Raw genomic sequence first — 21,693 nt, forward strand, 5'->3', positions numbered from 1 at the left:
CGTGAACCTAACTGCTCAATTGGATAACTTTGTCTTGCAATCCAACCGATTTTTGTGATATGATGTTTCTGTTGTTTATTGTATGCTGAAACAATGTTTGATATAATGCTTAAACAATGTTCGAGTCCTTGTCTTATCCTTATCTTATCCTCGTAAAGTTCAGGTCCTTATCTTATCCTTAACTCGAATAAATTGACATATTTTTAAAAATAATTTATGATTTGTTCAAATTCGTATAAAGGTCAAATAATATTGGACGAATGGAGCCGTGAAGACGGGAGCAGTGATATTCCATTTCCAAATAAGGAACATTACGGAAAACAAACCACAAAAGAAAGAAATATTAAAATGCTAATTAATGTGATCTTTAATCTGGGGCTAAGCTAAGGATTTGGAGGATCTTTTTCGTAGGATTATTCTCTTATGTGCTATGGGCCTATGGCCAATCAATTTAGTGGGTTTGATGTTTCGATTTTTTATTGGTTATGAACTTTATTTTCTTTGTTTCTTCTTCGCTTATTGTATTGACGGGGTCGAGAAGAGACCTTCTCTCACTAAATTTATTAAGAGATCAATTACAAACTGATCTTAACAAAAAAAATTATAATGGGTACGTATACTATAAAATTGGGTACTAATAAAAATGGTTACAATGTATGATAAACTGGGTTCATTATTATGAAATCCCTCATAAAGAATAAGTCTATCCATAATTTTCCCTCCAAAATACACACATATATGAATAAGGAAAAAAATGTATTTATATGTAAAGGAAGCTAATCGGTGATTATTATTGATAATATCACAAGGTATATATACAAGGGTTTGTTAGCTACTAACTAGGAAGACTAGCTAATAATTAGGCAAGTAATTATCTATACAATGGACTATGTTAAGTAACTAAATATTACGTAAATAATTACATATTTACTTATATTCTATAACACCCCCGCAGTCGAAACTGGAGGTAAACGAACGTTGAGACTGTCACAGAAATCATCAAATAGAACTTGAGGTAGTCCTTTGGTAAAAATATCCGCAATCTGATAACGCGAAGAAATATGACGAACACGAACTTCACCTCGTTCAACCTTTTCACGAACAAAGTGAATATCCATTTCAATGTGCTTGGTACGTTGATGTTGAACCGGGTTGCCCGAGAGATAAACTGCACTTACGTTATCACAATAAACAAGGGTAGCTTTCGACATTGGGACATGAAGCTCGACAAGAAGATTTCGAAGCCAGCAAGATTCGGACACAACATTTGCTACACCACGGTACTCAGCTTCTGCGCTTGACCGTGATAAGGTGGGTTGACGCTTGGCAGCCCACAAAATTAAATTAGCACCGAGATAAACACAATAACCAGATGTAGAACGTCTAGTGTCCGGACACCCACCCCAGCCAGCGTCAGTGTATGCCGTGAGAAGCGACGGAGCAGACTTGGCTAGCATTAAGCCACGGTGAAGAGTGCCATTAACATAGCGAATAATACGTTTAAGAGCAACCATATGTTCATTCATCGGATTATGCATAAATAAACACACTTGTTGTACCGCATACGATATGTCGGGTCTTGTAAACGTGAGGTACTGAAGAGCTCCGGCGAGACTACGGTACAAAGTGGGATTGTCACAAGGAACGGAGAGGGAAGCACTTAACTTAGCTTTAGTATCAACAGGGGTAGCGGCTGACTTGCAATTTGTCATACCAGCGCGCTCAACAATTTCAGTCGCATATTTAGCTTGAGAAAGAAACATACCCGAAGAGGACCGTGTCACGGAAATTCCCAAAAAATAATGGAGAGGCCCGAGATCCTTCATGGCAAATTCTGATTGCAAATCACGCATAATACTCGTTCGAAGGGAAGCCGAAGAACAAGTAAGAATTATGTCATCGACATATAGTAACAAATAAGCAAGATGCTGGCTTTGTCGAAGAATGAATAGTGATCAGCTTTACTATGAATAAAACCAAGGCGGGCAATGTAATCTGCAGACCTTTTATACCAAGCACGAGGTGCTTGTTTGAGACCGTAGAGCGACATCTTTAAGAGACAAACATGATCGGGACGTGTTTTGTCCTTATACCCAATTGGTTGATACATGTATACCGTTTCATTAAGAGCACCATGTAGAAAGTACCTTCCTTTATGGTATCAGGAACCCTAATCGATCAACCACTGCTTCCGCTCTTCTCTCTTCCTTCCTCTGACCTCACGTCAAATCAATGGCACCCAATGCAAAGTCGCAATTTCATCCGGCTCTTCCCGTGAATAACATCACAAACCACATTCCTGTTAAACTAGGCATGGACAACGATCAATATCCGTTGTGGGTTGCGTTATTCACGAATCATGCCAAATCCAACCGTGTTCTCCACCATATCATCACGCCAAAGGTGCCTCCTAAAGCACCTACCACGGCCGACGAACTTGAGATGTGGGAGACACTCGACGCTACGGTCTTACAGTGGATTTATTCCACCATCACAACGGAGCTCTTGGAAACCATCGTCGAGACCGAATCCACCGCTAAAGAAGCCTGTGATCGTCTCGCCGATATCTTTCAGGATAACAAAAACTCTTGCGCCGTGACTCTCGAGCAAGAGTTCTCGCACGTCGAGATGGCGGATTTCTCCTCCGTATCCGCCAACTGCCAACGATTGAAATCATTGGCGGATCAATTGAAAAACGTCGGCTCTCCTGTGTCAAATAGCCGCTTAGTACTTCAATTGGTCTCCGGTCTTACTCCGGCGTACCAGAATGTTGGGACGATCATTCGTCAACGCACTCCTCTTCCTGCCTTCTATCAAGCACGATCTATGTTAACACTTGAAGAAGCCGGACTTGCGAAACAGGCGTCGACTCAGGGATCCTCCGAGAACCTGTATTCTCAGGGTAATGTTGACACAGATGCTGGTTCTTCCAAGGGTGCTGCTGCTCCGGGAAAGGGTGGCCGTGGCAATGGCTCGGGTGGCAAGAAGAAAGGGAATAAAAGTGGGAAAGGCAAAGCTTCGACAACGCCGACATCTCCTACTCCTGCTTCCTCTGTCGCTCCTCAAATGCCGACGGCTGCACACTGGCCTGGTGGTTTTGGGCCGTGGCAATGGCCCCCCTCTCCTTGGGGTTATCCACCTTGCCCTTACCCATCGGGACCGTGGGTACGTCCGCAGTATGCTTCTCGCAACCAGCAGCAAGCATGGGTGTTGGGTCCGCGGCCGAATCAGGCCTATGTTGCTCAATCGATGCCAACTCAGACGGATATCGAAGCTGCAATGTATACTTTAGGACTTACGCCCCCAGAGCCATGGGTCATGGATACTGGTGCTACGTCTCACATGACGTCGGATCAAGGTACTCTCTCGCCTTTTATTAATTCGAGCTTTCGTAATGGTATAATTGTCGGAAATGGCCAGTCAATTCCAATTAACGGATACGGACATAGCACCCTACCTACACCACACCCACCACTTGTCTTGAAAAACGTGTTATACGCCCCAGCCCTAGTTAAAAATCTAGTTTACGTTAGAAAATTCACAACAGATAATAAGGTCAGTGTTGAATTTGACCCTTTTGATTTTTGTGTGAAGGACTTGCGGACGGGGACTAGTCTCATGAGGTGTGATAGTCGGGGTGATCTATATCCTCTCTCAACCAATACGAAATCAGCCGCACCAAGTACTTTTGCAGCCTTAGCTCCGTCTCTTTGGCATAGTCGTTTGGGTCATCCCGGTGATCCAATCTTTAATATTATGAGGAAAAATAAATTGATTGATTGTACTTTGAATTCCAAACAATCTATTTGTCATTCATGTCCTCTAGGAAAACATATTCGTTTACCATTTGCTTCGTCTATTTCGCGTACTTATTTGCCATTTGATATCATTCATTGTGACTTATGGACGTCTCCAATTTTGAGCTCCATGGATCATAAATACTACTTGTTAATTTTGGATGATTATTGCAATTTCTTATGGACCTTTCCTCTTTATCACAAAAATGAAGTTAGTTCCATTCTCTTGAAATTGCCTTTGTCCAAACACAATTTGAGCGAAAAATTAAGTCAATCCAATGCGACAATGGAACGGAATTTATAAATGGCCTATTTAAAAATTTTTGTGCGGATCAAGGACTCGTCTTTCTACTCTCTTGTCCTCACACATCTTCTCAAAATGGAAAGTCTGAACGTAAAATTCGTTCTATTAATATTGTCATGCGAACTCTTCTTTTTCATGCCTCAATTCCAGCGAACTTATGCACCACGCTCTCGATTTAGCTACATATGTCTTGAATATAATTCCTAGTAAACCAATTGCCTATAATATTCCTCTCCAATTGCTATACAATAAATCTCCTACTTATAGCCATCTTAGGATTTTTGGTTGTTTATGTTTTCCACTCAAGCTATCTACAACCATTAATAAATTACAACCTCGTTCGTCTCCGTGCGTCTTTCTCGGGTACCCAAAAGATCATAAAGGGTATAAGTGTCTTGACTTGTCTACTAATAAAATCATTATTTGTCGTCATGTCATATTCGATGAATCGGTCTTTCCCTTTGCTTCCTCACATCAACCCGACACACATACTTATGAATTTTTGGATGATGACGTCTCCTCCTATGTCCTTCGACACATGACTAAGAGTCCATCCACCCGACGAAACACCACACCACGAACCACCCAACCCGTGACCCCTGCTGCCCAGTCAACCAGTAGCCCTGCTCACACCACAGCGGCCACTCCCAGCCGTGTCCAGGACCCTGGTCTAACTGGTCGTCCAGGTCCCTCGGTCACAAACCCCTCGTCGACTTCTACTATTGGTCGACCCGTCCCCCATCCTCCTTCCAAACCCACAACCCGCGCTGACCATGGCATCTACAAACCAAACTTCCGATACTCCAAACCCAACACACCTCACAATTTATCTCACACTGTGGCTATTTCGCCTATTCCAAAAAATTCGACCTTAGCCCTTCGTGACCCAAATTGGAAACTGGCAATGGATGATGAGTATACGGCTCTAATTAATAATGAGACGTGGGTCTTGGTTCCGCGTCCTGTGGACGTGAATGTCATACGGTCTATGTGGATTTTTCGTCATAAATTTAATTCTGACGGTTCTTTTGAAATGTATAAGGCTCGTCTTGTAGGTGACGGGAAAACTCAACAAGTTGGTGTTGATTGTGGAGAGACGTTTAGCCTCGTGGTTAAACCCGCTACGATCCGAATGGTACTCTCTATTGCTTTGTCAAAGTCTTGGTCCATTAATCAACGGTGATTATTATTGATAATATCACAAGGTATATATACAAGGGTTTGTTAGCTACTAACTAGGAAGACTAGCTAATAATTAGGAAACTAATTATCTATACAATTGTGGACAGCGGGGGTGCCCACGGGGGCGCTTGGGAGGAAGATAACAAGCGTTTGCATTTTTGTTGGAGTCGCTACCAATTTTTATGGGAAATTGGAACCGTTCGAATACCTCGTGTCATGTCAAAACACAAAGTAAAGACATGAACACTAAGCAATCGTTACCCTTAGCATTCTATGTCTAGAATGACTCTCGTGGATGCCAATGAACACGGGTACTCACGGAGATCTGGAGTAAGGGGTGAGGGTACGTATTAGGAAGCTCTTTTGATCGAACACCTAATTCCGCCCGCCTCGATAGCGGCCTCTACTAATGATTAGGGACATCATTTATACTTGATATATCGTCGATTATATGCATGCAATGCAACATCCAAGTTTTAATCCTAGCATGTGAAGATTAGACTAAGTCGGTTGACACGTAGTTTAACATACAATTAGGTCGAAGTAGGATTTAATGTTCAATTACATGTGAAAACATACAAATGATACAAGAAATATGACAAATACAATGAAGAAAATTGCAATAAAGAAAATTACAATAATTACAATGGAATAGGCGATTTATGTAGAAAATACCTTTAAAACGGATAATTTGAGAAAACGAATAAAAGAATAAATCAACGAACACAACAGAAGGCGATAACACGAATAATAGTTAATTATACGTAAGCTAAACAAAGGTCAAGCAACAACGGAGTTCAGGGACAGAATTCAACCCGGAACAGGCACAGCAGAGCTGCGTCCCTTGGAATAGGCGCAGCCGATTCTTTGCGTCTGTTCTGACTCAATTCTGGTTGTGAATTAATTGCATGTTGTTAATACTCGTCGGTAAATTTAAAGACTGATTAAATTATTTACTCGGATGAAAGTGATTAATAGGTTATTTACATGCGATTAAGGGGTCATAAAACAATAAAACATGGATAAGACGGAATTAAACGAATTAATTACATGAAAGAATGATTGATTAGTGACATGAGTGAATGAAATAAACTAAACATGATGAATTAATGACAAACATGCAATGAATATGCGATACATATGACAATATATCAAAGGAGTGAATTTCAGAAACCCGATATGAACAAATCGAATTTCCACAACCCGGATTGAATTTAATGACGAAAACCCGCAAATATGAGATTATAAGGGATTTAAGTCCGATTTAAACGATGAATTAAACATGTGAACGAACGATAATTAATATACATGTGTTTATTATGCTATTGTAACGAAGAATTAACGAAAACAAACGAAACAAACAAAACGAACGAACTTACAGAGGACGAAGGAAGAAGAAAGGAAGCAGGAACTGCGGCAGCCTCACGAAGAGGCGCAGCAGTTGCCGCGTCCTTTCTCGACGTCTGTCTACTGGAAATCCGTAAAAAGAGGTTTTAAAGTATGATTTTAGAAATCGGTTTTAATGATATTTTCGACATAAACCTTACAATATTGGTACAAAGAGTAAATAACAAAGAATAAAGAGAGATTATACACCCTCAGACTTACATGTTTGACAAAACGAGAAGGACTAAGATATCGATTAGTGATGCTCGACGCGAATATAACGAAAGTGCCCTCGTAAGAGGAAAACGATTAATTAATTATGTTGATTGATGTGTAGTTGGTCAAATTGGTCGGTCATGCAAACGAGGCTGGTACTCAGAAGGATCCGAGCTTACGTGGTCGAATGTTCAAGCACGTAGACACCCAAAAGTAAGAACAAAGGTCTAGAATGCAAAGGGAGAAGAGAAGGGCGGACACTCGCGTGAGAAATATGAGGAGCGAAGGCTCCTGTTTATACTAATCACGTGAAGGAATTAGGGTTTCGGAGACTCTTTGGAAGTGAATCTCGGAAAGATATGAAAAAGATACGAAAAATACGCAGAAAAGGACTGGGAAGAGGCGCAGCGACCATCTGCGTCTCTTGGAAGAGGCGCAGCACCTGCTGCGTCTGTTCCCAAGTGGTTTCCTCCTGCGGAAGAAAGATTTCCGTGTTTAAGTTATGGTAGGACGGAATAATTTGGTTTTCCTAAATATCTTATGTGAATATTTCGGGAAATTGTTTACCAAAGGATGAAAATTATGAAATATGGAATAGAAATATCCGGAACATTCCAGAACATTATGACCCGGGATTTAACGGTTATCAGGAAATGAAGACGGTTTTAGGCCCGGACTCCCAAATGTACTCTATTTACTGTCAAAACGACCGTATCGGCACGTAGATGACAACTAAGAGGTAGACATTAATATTTGAGCAATCACTTGACGATAAACTTACGAATTGTCACAAATCGTTCCGCGTACCAAACATGCGGCCCAATCATCACCGGGTGGTTTGCGAGAGGTGTAGAAACGAGGTGTCTACAGAGCCCCCACTTTGACTGAGGCTTGGACATGGCGAAAGTCATAGTATAGCCATCATGTCAATCGAAGATTACAACCTGACGACTATGGCGACGCGAGGCGGCTCAAGGGGTCTGAGCCAAGGACCTGTCGTCAGGAACATTTTAGAATCTGTCGACTATCGGGGAGGGTCGTTTAAAGTCCATTAGACTACGTAAGGAGGCTCGCCAGCCATAAGAAGAGACCATATCTGAGACTTCTTCTCGAGACGCTTCCGGAGGTACATGGGAGCTATTGAGCGAAGATCAAGTGTAGGGGCTAAATAAGGTGAGTAGCAGGACACAGGCGGGAACTGCTGAAAGAAGACTGCTTGGGTAGTCTGCGAGAAATAATTGCGAATAGCAAGACACAGGCGGGAACTGCTGAGAGGAAACAATGTTGATCTCCATGTCTTGAGAGGGAAAGTGTATCCGCTTACTCTCGTCGGGAAACATAATGAAGGCGTGTCGAAACACCTGTAAAGGAATAAATGTTCGTTGCGACGAGCAAAGGTCTTGGAAGATATAAATAATATGCAACAGTCTGCTGTTGGCTTGGAAAGTACGGGCCGGAACGAAAGAAAATCGTCAAACGGACCAAAAGGATAAAATAACATCGGGGAAGAGGCGCACCAAAGATGGGCCCACAAATAACGAACTCATAACGAATTTTTCAAAATTCGTATGGAGGGAACACAAGGAAGAGGCGCAGCAAGAGCCGCGTCTCTTGGAAGAGGCGCAGCGCCTGCTGCGTCTATTCCCCAAAGTGTCTTTTCTGCGTAAAAACGCGATAATCAGAGGTTTTGCAAATCATTATTTCAAAACATAATTTACACATTTCTCTCTCAAATTTTCACCATTTCCACCAAGGTTTGATCCAAAGGTTTGCATTAATCATGGCTAATCGAGGTATGTGTCTCATTCTTGCATTAATCTTCTGTATTGGCTCAATTTTGGATCGAAAAATTAGGGTTTATGACCCAATTAATCGAAAATTTGGGGCTTTTGCCCCAAATGCATTTGCCTTGTCAAATTGACATTGGAAACGGATAATTGGCAATATAAGGAACATAACCATGTATTTGTCTTGAATTTTCGTTGAGTTTTGAGCCTTTGAGTGAAATTTGAGACGGTTTCACAGCTAAACCGTAAATTGCTTCGAAAATAGCCTTAGGATTGTCTATTTGCGACGAAACTTGATATCTGGGACCCTTGAATGATGGGTAAACTTTCTACTATCTCGGAATTTTGGTTTGTGACAGCTTTTTCAGGACACTTTTCTAGGGCGTAACCGCTGTTATAGCGAAATGCTGCCGAAATTTCGACTTGAACCCGGAACTAGGCTTCAAATTAGGTTTGACTTGACCCAAGTTACCACATGAGTGGTCGGGTTGGTGAGAATATGGCCAAAGATGACGAAAAAAGAGCGGTTTCAGGGCTTCCAAAGGCTTGAAAATCCCTTAACCAAGGCTTGTCGTCACGCGACGCGGCCTAAATTTGCTTTAATGTTGCAGGTGATGTGGCTTCTACTTCTGGGAGGACTCCCATAGAGATAGACGTTGCTACTGTTGAGGAGGCTCTAGAGCAGGCCTTCACCGCCGCGGTGATGGCTGCTGGGGACGAGATCCATGAGGAGGAGGCTGTTGAGGAGGAGGAGGCCTCGAGACGGGCCAACGTTGGGCGAGGAGGTCGTCAGCTGAGAGGAGCTCCCGAGTGGGCTGAGACTTGGGAGAGTAGGCACTTGCTGTGGGTTGCAGAGGGTCACCTGTCCTACAGGACGGTGAAGAGCTTGGTAAATAGGAATTCACTACTCATTACTCATCCTCTTTCATTCATTTGTTCATATCTCTTTCAATTTTCATTCTAAACTAAAGATAGCTCTTGTTTCGAATCATAATAGGAGGCCGGGAACATCAGGTCGTTCTCGGGTTATACGACAACGATGGAGCACTACGAGCGGCTGTCGGCGGAGGAGCGGGCCATGATCGAGCGTGGAGCGTTCGGTTCTTTGGTGCAGGCCTGGAGGGATATCGCGAAGAGGAAGCTGCGGGCTAACCTTAGCCTGGTCCGCGCTTTCTTGGACCGATTCTGGGATACGACTTCCACGTTTCACATGCCTTTTGGTGAGGTGGGAGTCACTCTGGAGGATTACGGCATGATTTCCTGGCCCCGTGTGGGTCCGAGGCGTGGAGTGGCGGAGACGCCATGAGGGCGGACTCGGCCGAGGCTAGGAGGTTGATCGGAACTTATCGCCGAGGGTCATCACGATCTTGGGTTTGGTGCCCCAGCTCTTACGTTCGAGACTACCTTGCGGGAAAGATCCGGCGCCGTGACGATTGACGGGACGGAGACGGCTCCTCCTCCCCGTCTGACGATGAGCGGAGGGTCCGTTTGTGGCTCGTGGTTTGTCTTCGATTTACCTCGGAGACAAGGGTGAGAGGCTGTCGACGAAGCTTCTTCCCTTCCTTTCTGACCTGAGTTCCCTAGGGCGTTGGGACTGGGTCACTGGTGGTTTTGCGGTCCTCATCCGCTTCATGAGGGCCATGGTTCGTCCGGAGTTGATGGAGAAGGGGACTTCTCCTGGCGCTGTCGGACCTGGACTACTGCTGGAGGTATGAACCTTCCTTTACACCGAAATCAATTCCTTTCCTTATCAAATTACGAAAGATCGTCATTAACTATCCTGTTTTGCAGGCGTGGGTGTACTCCTACTTCCCGAGCCTTGCGCCCAAGAGGACGGAGCCGCTGGAGAAGGCCTATCTCGTGGTGAGGGATTGGGTGATGTGCAGGACGAAGAGCAAGCGTTCTTCTCACAGTGTCTACCGGCGGGACGTGCGCTCTTCAGCTGGACAGCGTAAATATCTCACTTATATCCATTTGCTTCTACATTGCTTTTAAATTGATCTTAAGATCAATTTGCTTCTACATTGCTTTTAAATTGGCCTTGGGCGGAGTACGCTGACGTGCCTCCTTTCGTGGCCGAGGTCCTTCGACCTAGGAGCTCGAGCTGTCTGCTGTTGAGGACATCGATGGGTCCTGTGTGGTACTTGGGCGAGCGCTTGGCTCGTCAGTGCTTTCGGGACGTGTTGACGGTTCCCGACGATCCTCCCAGGACGATGTTCAGGGAGCCTTCTGAGGCTGAGAGAGAGGCGGACTTGGTTGGTGCCAGTGGTGACGCCCTCCTTCTTCCTGGCGAGGACTACTCGGCGTTCCTCTACGGGAGGTTGGCGTACTGACCGGTAGTGGTGAGCATCTTCACACCTCTTCTTTACTTGATTTCCTTTTGAGAACTATGATGAAAGATCATCAATTAACGAGACTTTTGACTTCGCTTGAGGTTGAGGTAGCGGGCATCGAGCCCCCAGAGTACCCCGAGACCCTCGAGTACACTGACACGACCGGGAGGACGATGATCTCCGAGCTGCGTGACTTTGACGTGGCTGTGACGGATGCTGGCCTGGACGACTGGCAGCATCTGATTTGGAGGGTAAACCTCTAACTTTGCATAACTTTTTGTGTGAGAAGTTGAGAACACATTTGATTGAGTTTATTCAACTATTGAGATCTTCTTTTTGCAGGTCGCGCCGTCTCGGTTCGTGGCGTTATGGAGGGTGGCCAACCGGCTGGGAGCTACTGCCGTCGAGGCACTTGTCGGCGGTCGAGGTCGTCAGGTATGAACCTTGTACTTGTTCTATTTTTGAATTTTGATTTTCCGACTTTGCTTGAAACGATTGACACGAGCCACTTTCTTGTTTACAGGGTGACCGCGAGCTGGAGCGAGAGTTGACCCAGTCTCGGGAGGAGACAGCTCGCTTGTTGAGGGAGCTTGAGGTTCGAGACGCCAAGATTGCCGTTCTTGCGGCGAGGGTTGCGGAGCTGGAGGGCGACCAGCAGTAGTTTTTGTACAGTTTTGTGTTTGTTTGTTGGCTGTATTTTGCACAGTTGTACATTTGGACCTTCATTTTGAACGTTCTGGACTTTGTTTGGGGCTCGAGCCCCCACTTTTTTGTACATTTCCCTTTTTGGTCGTATATACGACGGCCTGAGTGCCTTTGTTGCTGGGTTGCGTTGCTTGTACCTGGAGGTTAGCTTTGAACAGGTTTGGAGATGACGGTTTACGCCGCCATGCTGCCGAAATTTACATAGAAATTTACATATGGCCTTAATTAGCGCAAAACAAAAGACTCAAAAAAATGCAAAAAATTTGCAAAAATCCGGAAATGACCGGAAGGTAGGGAGGGTTACCCCCTTAAAAAAGAAAAAACAGAAATCTATAAGTTAGAAGTGAGATGATTTAAAAAGAAATAAATGTAATAAATGAAATCGAAATGATAGTTATGTCCTAAAACGGAGTAAGAAAAAATGAAAATTATTTCCTAAAATGAAAATGAAAATTATTTCCTAAAGTGAAAATGGAGATTATTTCCTAAAATGAAAATGAAGATTATTTCTTAAAATGAAAATGTGCAAGTGCGGTAAAATGGCGAAAATGTCGATGTCACCTCGAAATGCGTGCCCGCGGAATTAGGAAACCTGAAACATGGTAATCTTCACGTATTTACCAAAATAATAACCCGTAGGAATAGGAAATTATTCGTCGTGGAATTAGGAAAGATCCAACGCGGAAAATCACAGAAGTGAAGCTGAGGAAGAGGCGCAGCATGAGCTGCGTCCCTTTGAAGAGGCGCAGTCTTTGCGCTGTTCCCAAGTTGTTCTATTCTGGCAGATTTTTGGAAACAGAAATTAGTATAAATAGAAACGTTGATGAAGCTTTTATTCACACAATTCTTCCGTGTCTTCTTCGTCTAATTACATAAAATTCTCAAAATAATCTTTTCATCATGAATACTTTGGAGATTCGCTTGAAGGAATGGACCAACGAATTTTCGAACATGGAGAAATATGATATGGGTGCTTATAATCTTGGGTCTTTGTTGAGTTTAAAACTCATCAAGGTTGTTAAACCGTTCTTGGATGCTTGTCTTGACTATTGGGACCCGAATTACCATGTTTTTGCGTTCCCTGGAGGTGATATTTGCCCATTTCCTGAAGAAATTGCCGCTATTGGTGGGTGGGACCCTGAACACTTGCATGCCATTCCTTCTACTTCGCAAGGGTACAAGAGCAAATTTAGAGACTTGCTTGGGTTGACTAGACTTGAGGTGGACCGTCTAGTGACTTCGAAGGGAGTGCGAATGTTGGACTTCATAGATCGATTCATCAACAGGGCTGACCCCACCGTTTCTCATGTTGCTAGGCGGAGGGCATTTGGCTTTTGCTTGTTACATGTGTATGTATTCCAAGGGCATGTTGATGAAGACTTGAGAGGTGATCCCCGTCTTCTGGGCCTTGTTGAGCAAATGGAGTCGCGAGCCCGGCTTGTTTATGCTTAGGAGAGATTCTTTTGGGCTTGGATAATAGGAAGGCCAATCGTGACCTACCATACTTGGGAAGTCCCGTCATTCTGCAGGTAAAGACATTTCTTTCTTTTTTTGTGTTTCATTTTTTTTCTTTTTTCGTTTTTTTTTTCTTTTTTCTTTTTTTTTTCGTTTGTTTTTTCTTCTTTTTTTTTCGTTTTTTTGTTTTTCTTTTTTTCTTTTTTTTGATGTCTAATACCCGCTTTTGGTAGGTTTGGCTTATGGAACGGCTCCGATTGATCGAGCCCCCAGTTCATGTTCCTTCCTATCATGCTCGTTCCATTGCAATAAGGACTAGGCTTTACATGGTGGATTTTACCCGAGTTTGCAATTATTGGGAGAACAAACTGAAGAGCGATGATGGTCCCTTGATTAGGTGGATTGTTCCATGGTGGCACCTCAAATCTGTTACTGGGGTGTCTTCTTTGGATCCTACTCGGTCCGTGCGCATTCCTGGTTTGGAGTTTATGGTGTGCATCTTCCCGGAGAGGCTGATGAGACAAGTTGGACTGAAACAGACGATCCCGAAGCTTGATACCGTCCCCGCATGATGCTATGGCGCTTACTACAGAGAGCCGAAGGGAGTGGGCCATTAAATGGGCTCAAAGAAATGTATGGTTCTTGAACTCTTCTGCAAATGCCTTGTGGGTGTCGGATTCTTATCTGAGATGGAGAAAAGCTACTACTCCGGAAGAGCGCGAGAGATTGAGGAAACGCGAGCCTGTTGACTACAAGGTGCGTGAGGTAGAGAAAGAAAAGGAGAAGCATTTGACCGAGGGAGAGGAAGAAGCCAGGTTTCGAGTCGTTCATCCTTCGAAGAAACCGAAGACCTCTCCTGCCGTAGAAATGGTGATTGGCAAGAATGGAAAGTCTAGGCCTCGAGAAAGACCTTTGGTGATTAGGTCTGAAGTGGCGCAATAGCGTCCGGCTCGAGGTCGTGACAAGAAATATGACAAGAATGACAAGGGCAAGGGGAAGATGGAGGAATAGCCCGAGTCTTTATTTATTATTTGATTATTATTATTATTATTTATTGTTGTAATAAAAAGGAAGGGTTTTTAGAATCCTAGCCTATTCTATTTTTATTATGTTGCTTACTATTATTATTAGAATGAATGAAATAAAAAGGTTAAATGGTTATGAAACCGTTGTGATTTTCTATTTATTATTCGTGTCGAATTCCAAATGCAATGCAAATGTCCTTCTATTTACATTTTAGATATAATGGGTTGTATCCTGTGAAGGATTGCCTACGTATTCACTTAAAAAAATGAAATCAAACCCTTGCGCGTAGTTCGAGTAAATGTAAAAGAATAATTGTTCTAAGCAAGAGCTTGTAATGAACTTAGAAAATAAGCATGAGCTTTTTGGCTTACTCTGAAGGTGCAAATTTAGTTTATTTGATGATATGAGGATGACAAATTTGTCAAAATGCAAGAGCATAGTGACATTAGCTTATTTCAGCTTGGCAAGGGGCTGGTTATTTAGTGCCACAAGAGCGACACGTGGGGTTACGCGAGGCGCGTTTTTGGTTCCTATTCTAGGCATAGTACCGCTTTAGTTGGTCAAGGTTTGTTGGGTTTGAAAACTCATTCCCGTCTAGGTCAGTGATTCTAACCGCACCCCCTGGGAGTATGGATTTGACTAGAAATGGTCCGGACCAATTAGGTTTGAATTTTCCTCGTGGATCGACAGGTAGAAGAGCTCTAACCGATTTAAGTACTAAGTCTCCTTCCTTGATGTTCCTTGGCCTAACCCTTTTGTTGAAAGCTCGTTTGATACGTGCTTGATATGTTTGGACATTATGCAAGGCGCGTAGCCTACGTTCATCCAGGAGGATGAGTTCTTCATATCTATCCCTCTTCCAATCGGCTTCCGGGATTTGACTTTCGTGTAAAATACGCAAGGATGGTATCTCTAGCTCGACTGGTTGTACAGCTTCCATGCCGTAGGTCAAATAGAAAGGAGTAGCCCCAGTGGGCATCCTAACAGATGTACGATAACCCCACAAAGCAAAGGGTATTTTGCTTGGCTAATCTCGATAGTTGTCAATCATTTTCTTGTGAATCGTGACAACATTCTTGTTTGCCGCCTCTACCGCGCCGTTAGTCTGTGGTCTATAGGGCGAAGAGTGGTGATGCCTAATCTTATATTTGGCTAGCAATTGCTCAGTCTCAGCTTGGAAATGTGATCCATTATCGCTAATGATCTCATATGGGCAACCGTATCGACAGATGATGTTGTTTTGTATGAACTTCGCCACATTTTTAGCTGTGAGACTGGTGTAGGAAGCTGCTTCTACCCAGTTGGTGAAATAGTCGATTGCCACTAGGATGAAATAATGGCCTCCTGTTCCGGCTGGGGTTATCTTCCCGATTATGTCAATTCCACAAGTAGAAAACGGCCAAGGAGATGTCATCGTATAGAGCAATGAAGGAGGGATATGTTGTACATTCCCGAAGATTTGGCAATTATGGCAATGTCTTACATATTTGATGCAATCGGATTCCATTGTGGTCCAATAATACCCCAAACGTGTGATTTTCTTTGCCATCATGGGCCCACTCATGTGAGGGCCGCATTCTCCGTCGTGGACTTCTTCCATCACTTTTCGTGCCTGTGAATGATCAAGGCAGCGTAGGATTACACCAAGAGGTGTCCTTTTGTATAATTCTCCTGGCATGAGAACGTATTGGGAAGCTAGTAGGCGTATAGCACGTTGTCCCCTCTTATCCATATCGGGTGGATATGTACCATTGAGCTTTAAAATTCAAGATTGCTTGGAACCAGGGTTCCTGCGCGATTTCCTCTTCATCGGTGATTTGGTGGACATAAGCCGGCTCTGACCGTCGTTCGATGCACAAAGGCATTTCCACCATGTGATCTGGCATATTAATCAAAGATGCAAGTTTCGCAAGAGCGTCTGCAAATTGATTTTCTTCCCGAGGCAGGTGTAGATACGTCACATGATCAAAGAATTGGGCAACTTGGTCTATTCTGGCTTGATAAGGTGCGAGGCTTTCGCTTCGAATTTTCCAAGATCCTGTAACTTGGTTGATGATCAAGGATGAATCGCCATGTACTCGGAGGTTTTTAATGCCTAAGCTTACTGCCGCTTGTAGTCCAATGAGACAAGCTTCGTATTCTGCAGCGTTGTTTGTCACCTCGAAGTCGGGTTTGACAGCAATCGGTGTATGCTCGCCTTCAGGAGAAATGAGCAACACTCCTATTCCAAATCCTCTTAAGTTTGATGCTCCATCAAAATAGAGGTCCCAGGAATCTGCTTCAGTTTGGAGTATGTCCTCGTCTGGAAATGACCAAGTGTCTATCGTTTGTGCGTCATGGATGGGATTTTTTGCGAAGAATTCGGCGACGGCGCGCCCTTTAATAACTTTCAGCGGCACGTATTTGAGGTCAAATTCTGAGAGCATCAGAGTCCATATTGCTAGGCGTCCGTTGAGGACGGGTTTCTCAAAGAGGTATTTGACTGGATCCATTTTGGAGTATATTTTGACGGAGTAGCTAAGCATGTAATGGCGTAGCTTCTTTGTTGCCCACACAAGAGCGAGACATGTCTTTTCGAGTTGTGAGTATTTGCACTCGTACTCCAAGAAATTATTACTAAGGTAGTAGATAGCTGTTTCTTCACTTCCTACAGTTTGAGCTAACATGGCACCCATGGCTGTTTCGGTTACTGTGAGATATAAACCAAGAGGTAGATCTCGTTGAGGTGGCATGAGCACTGGTGGTTTAGCCAATATCTCTTTGATTCGGTCAAATGCCTTTTGACAATCATCATCCCACATGGTGTGGTCCGTTTTCTTGAGTTTCTTGAAGATAGGCTCGCAAATCAGGGTGAGTTTCGATATGAATCGACTTATATATTGCACTTTTCCCAGGAATCCTCTGACTTCTTTTTCTGTTTGAGGTTGTGGCATTTCGATTAGAGCTTTGATCTTTGAAGGGTCTATTTCTATACCTCGTTGGCTAACGACGTATCCTAGGAGTTTGCCAGATGTTACTCCGAATGTGCATTTCTGAGGATTGAGCCTCATGTTGTACTTTCGTAGCCTTGTGAAAAATTTGCGAAGGTTCACAATATGCCCTTTTCTATCCTTGGATTTGACAATCATGTCGTCTACGTATACCTCAACTTCTTTGTGCATCATGTCATGTAAGAGTGTAGTTGCGGTGCGTTGATATGTAGCTCCGGCGTTGATCAATCCAAATGGCATGGCCTTATAGCAATAGGTTCCCCATTGAGTGACATAGGCGGTCTTATGCATGTCCTCTATGGCCATCTTGATTTGGTTATAACCCGCATATCCATCCATGAAGGATAGTAACGCGTAGTCTGCAGTATTGTCCACCAATATGTCGATGTGTGGTAGAGGGAAGTCGTCTTTGGGACTTGCTTTGTTTATGTCCCTAAAATCAACACAAACACGGATTCTTCCATCCTTTTTGGGTACGGGTACTATGTTGGCTACCTAGTCAGAATACTCAGAAACTTTGATGAACCCGGCTTTGAATTGCTTGTCAACTTCTTCCTTAATCTTTAGAGCCCATTCTGTCCTCATTCGTCGAAGCTTCTGTTTTACAGGTTTGAAACCTGGCTTAATCGGAATCCTATGTTCAGCGATATCCTTGTCGATTCCTGGCATGTCTTTGTAGGACCAAGCGAAAACGTCTTTGAATTCATTTAGGAGGTCTACGAAATCGGCCCTTTCGGTAGAGCTCAAGGTAGTCCCTATCCTAAGTTCTTGGGGTTCTAGTTCGGTTCCTACATTGATGGGTTCGGTGTCCTCTATTACTGATCCCCCTTCCCCTTCCTGCAGTATTTCTTTGGCTACGTAGGGAGGTATTTCGATCGAGTCTGGGCGTTGGTCATCCTCAGTATCATCGTAAACAGAATTGCACTCAAGATAACACAAAGAGTAAGCAGAACCTGATTTATTCATATTAAAATTTGAGTAGAGTTGAAACAAAGAAGCCAACTGATCCATGGTCAGTGGCGGCAAAGGGACAGTGGTTGGGACATTTCTCGAAATACTGTGACTAGTCGAGGCTAAGCTAGGAGAAACAAAGGGAGTGGGGAGTTTGAAGAGTCTTCCTTGATTGTTGGTCCACTTGATTGATTTTCTCCATCCTTTCTGCTGACTTGCGTTGGTTTCTGTGATTAACGCGGTGGGGTTGAAGTGATCGTCTTGAAGTATCATGGTAATGATCTCATCCTGCGCGGCCCTAACAAATCGATCTTCTCCAAACAATAGGCTAACAGCTTGTTCGTCTAAGCAAGGTGCTTGACGGGTTTTGACGGTAGGAACCGTCTCTGGAGGGATGAAGTAGAAATCGTGAAAGATCTCGATTCCGGCTAGCTTCCTCTCGAGATAATGCCAAGGCTCGGGAAATCCGTGAAAGAGTTCTAGGCTTCCTTCTTGAACAAAGTACCCATTTAAAGTAGGGAGATAGGGTCGCATTTGGACTCCTACGTGCTTGCGGTTTTGGACTTGAGCAAGCATTTCGAGAACCTCTTTTTTAGTGGGTTTGTACCCTAGTCCAAGTGGTATCCTCTTTGAGTTGCCTTCCTTATATGGTGCGAAGGTATTTCTTCGGGTAGGGTTTAAGGGCATTCCAGGGAAGTATCCCTGGATTTTGAGCATGTGGTTGACCACCAAGTTGGAGTAGTGATCATAGTATAAGGGTGCCAATTCGCTTTCTATGACGCTTATGCTTTGGAAGCCCCCAAGTTCGTATACGGGATCTGCAAGAACTTGATTGTTTGACTGCTTTTCGATTATTGCCTTGATGGGTGATGAAGTGATCGTCACTACTTTGCCATTTAGTGAGATCTTGATCTTTTGATGAAGGGTGGATGTTACCGCTTTGGAAGCGTGAATCCAAGGCCTTCCTAGAAGTATGCAATGAATATGCGATACATATGACAATATATCAAAGGAGTGAATTCCAGAAACCCGATATGAACAAATCGAATTTCCACAACCCGGATTGAATTTAATGACGAAAACCCGCAAATATGAGATTATAAGGGATTTATGTCCGATTTAAACGATGAATTAAACATGTGAACGAACGATAATTAATATACATGTGTTTATTATGCTATTGTAACGAAGAATTAACGAAAACAAACGAAACAAACAAAACGAACGATCTTACAGAGGATTTAAGGAAGAAGAAAGGAAGCAGAATCTGCGGCCCTCACGAAGAGGCGCAGCGAGCATCTGCGCTCCTTCAAGAGGCGCGCGATTCTTTGCGTCCTTTCTCGACGTCTGTCTACTGGAAATCCGTAAAAAGAGGTTTTAAAGTATGATTTTAGAAATCGGTTTTAATGATATTTTCGACATAAACCTTACAATATTGGTACAAAGAGTAAATAACAAAGAATAAAGAGAGATTATACACCCTCAGACTTACATGTTTGACAAAAGGAGAAGGACTAAGATATCGATTAGTGATGCTCGACGCGAATGTAACGAAAGTGCCCTCGTAAGAGGAAAACGATTAATTAATTATGTTGATTGATGTGTAGTTGGTCAAATTGGTCGGTCATGCAAACGAGGCTGGTAATCATAAGGATCCGAGCTTACGTGGTCGAATGTTCAAGCACGTAGACGCCAAAAAGTAAGAACAAAGGTCTAGAATGCAAAGGGAGAAGAGAAGGGCGGACACTCACGTGAGAAATATGAGGAGCGAAGGCTCCTATTTATATTAATCACGTGAAGGAATTAGGGTTTCGGAGACTCTTTGGAAGTGAATCTCGGAAAGATATGAAAAAGATACAAAAAATACGCAGAAAAGGACCCTGGGAAGAGGCGCAGCAGCCACTGCGTCTCTTGGAAGAGGGGCAGCACCTGCTGCGTCTGTTCCCAAGTGGTTTCCTCCTGCGGAAGAAAGATTTCCGTGTTTAAGTTATGGTAGGACGGAATAATTTGGTTTTCCTTAATATCTTATGTGAATATTTCGGGAAATTGTTTACCAAAGGATGAAAATTATGAAATATGGAATAGAAATATCCGGAACATTCCAGAACATTCTGACTCGGGATTTAACGGTTATCAGGAAATGAAGACGGTTTTAGGCCCGGACTCCCAAATGTACTCTAATTACTGTCAAAACGACCGTATCGGCACGTAGATGACAACGAAGAGGTAGACATTAATATTTGAGCAATCACTTGACGATAAACTTACGAATTGTCACAAATCGTTCCGCGTACCAAACATGCGGCCCAATCATCACCGGGTGGTTTGCGAGAGGTGTAGAAACGAGGTGTCTACAACAATCGACTATGTTAAGTAACTAAATATTACGTAAATAATTACATATTTACTTATATTCTATCAATATGTGCTACAAATTTCTCCATTAATAATAAGGAAACATTTAAAAATTAGAGTTATACAATGTACAAATTTAAAAGGATAACACTGGTTTTGAAAAAAAAAATTAAAAATTAAATAGTATTAATGGCCATGACACCCTTATTTTTATTTTATTTTTTCAAAATTGATAAATGATACTCTATTTAAATAAAGATAAATACGAGTGTAAAAAATAAGTTTGTTGATAGAAAAAGTATCATAATAAATAAATTATGAGTTACAAATTTTTAGAATATAAACCATAATTTGAAAAATAGACAGAACATAAAAAAAGTGTAAGTATTTTATTTAAAATAATGTTATGTCCCTAAAACTCGAATAGTTTGATTAAAAGAATCAATCGAATATAGGAATGGAAAAGTGTTATGTTTTAACGTTTCACAAAAAAAATGTAATATAGAGCTTTAATTTTCTTTCTCATTTATATAATACTAATAACATGTTTTAACGTTACATGAAAATGTAATATTGAGCTTTAATTTTCTTTCTCATTTATATATCTTCCTTAAAAAAGTATGTAATTGCATGAGATCTAAACTAGTTATGTATCAAATGAAATTAACATTATATGCCACAATCAATAACAAAAGGGTTAGGAAACATACATAAAGAGGTACAATAAAGTGATCTCTCAATAACTTAGTAAGAGACCGTGTCTCCAAAGTTTTTATGATATTTTTTGCCCTTTATGTTATTCGTTTCAACTCTTCTTTTGCTGTCGTTCGTTCTTCAATTTTTTTCAGCAGGTCTCCTAAGAGACCGTCTCTCACGAAGGGGCGTTTGTTAGAGGTCTTCAAGAAACGGAAACAGAATCAAAGTAAATAATTTCCTTTCTTAATGTTTGTTTACCATTTTCAACCATCCCCTTTACCCCTCCCTTAGCCCTATATATCTCTCTAACTCCTTACCCTTCACCCCCCTCCCCCCCGACCCACTTACCACCATAACTCAAAATCTTTGCCTACTGCTAGTTCAACTCCACCGCCATCATATCACTGTTGCCGCCGTCGCCACCATCAGACCACCACCACCACGAGTGCATCTGCGTCGTCATCCACCCTCTCCCCTCAACTTTTCCGTCACTACCATCAATACCCTACC

The 21,693-nt window shown here is 42.8% G+C and overlaps 1 protein-coding gene across 1 annotated transcript; it reads left to right on the forward strand.

Annotated features, from left to right (window-relative positions):
• The first annotated feature begins 2,232 nt into the window (after nucleotides 1–2,232).
• On the forward strand, nucleotides 2,233–4,101 carry LOC141650330 (uncharacterized). Its single transcript, XM_074458670.1, has one exon. The coding sequence runs from the start codon at nucleotides 2,233–2,235 to the stop codon at nucleotides 4,099–4,101; it is 1,869 nt and encodes a 622-aa protein (XP_074314771.1).
• The last annotated feature ends 17,592 nt before the right edge of the window (nucleotides 4,102–21,693 follow it).

This window comes from Silene latifolia, chromosome 1, assembly GCF_048544455.1.
Source record: "Silene latifolia isolate original U9 population chromosome 1, ASM4854445v1, whole genome shotgun sequence".
Classification (NCBI taxonomy): Eukaryota; Viridiplantae; Streptophyta; class Magnoliopsida; order Caryophyllales; family Caryophyllaceae; genus Silene; species Silene latifolia.

Bases quoted from the DNA above. Each gene is read 5' to 3' on its own strand.
- LOC141650330 (XM_074458670.1), top strand. From the start codon at position 2,233: ATGGCACCCAATGCAAAGTCGCAATTTCATCCGGCTCTTCCCGTGAAT.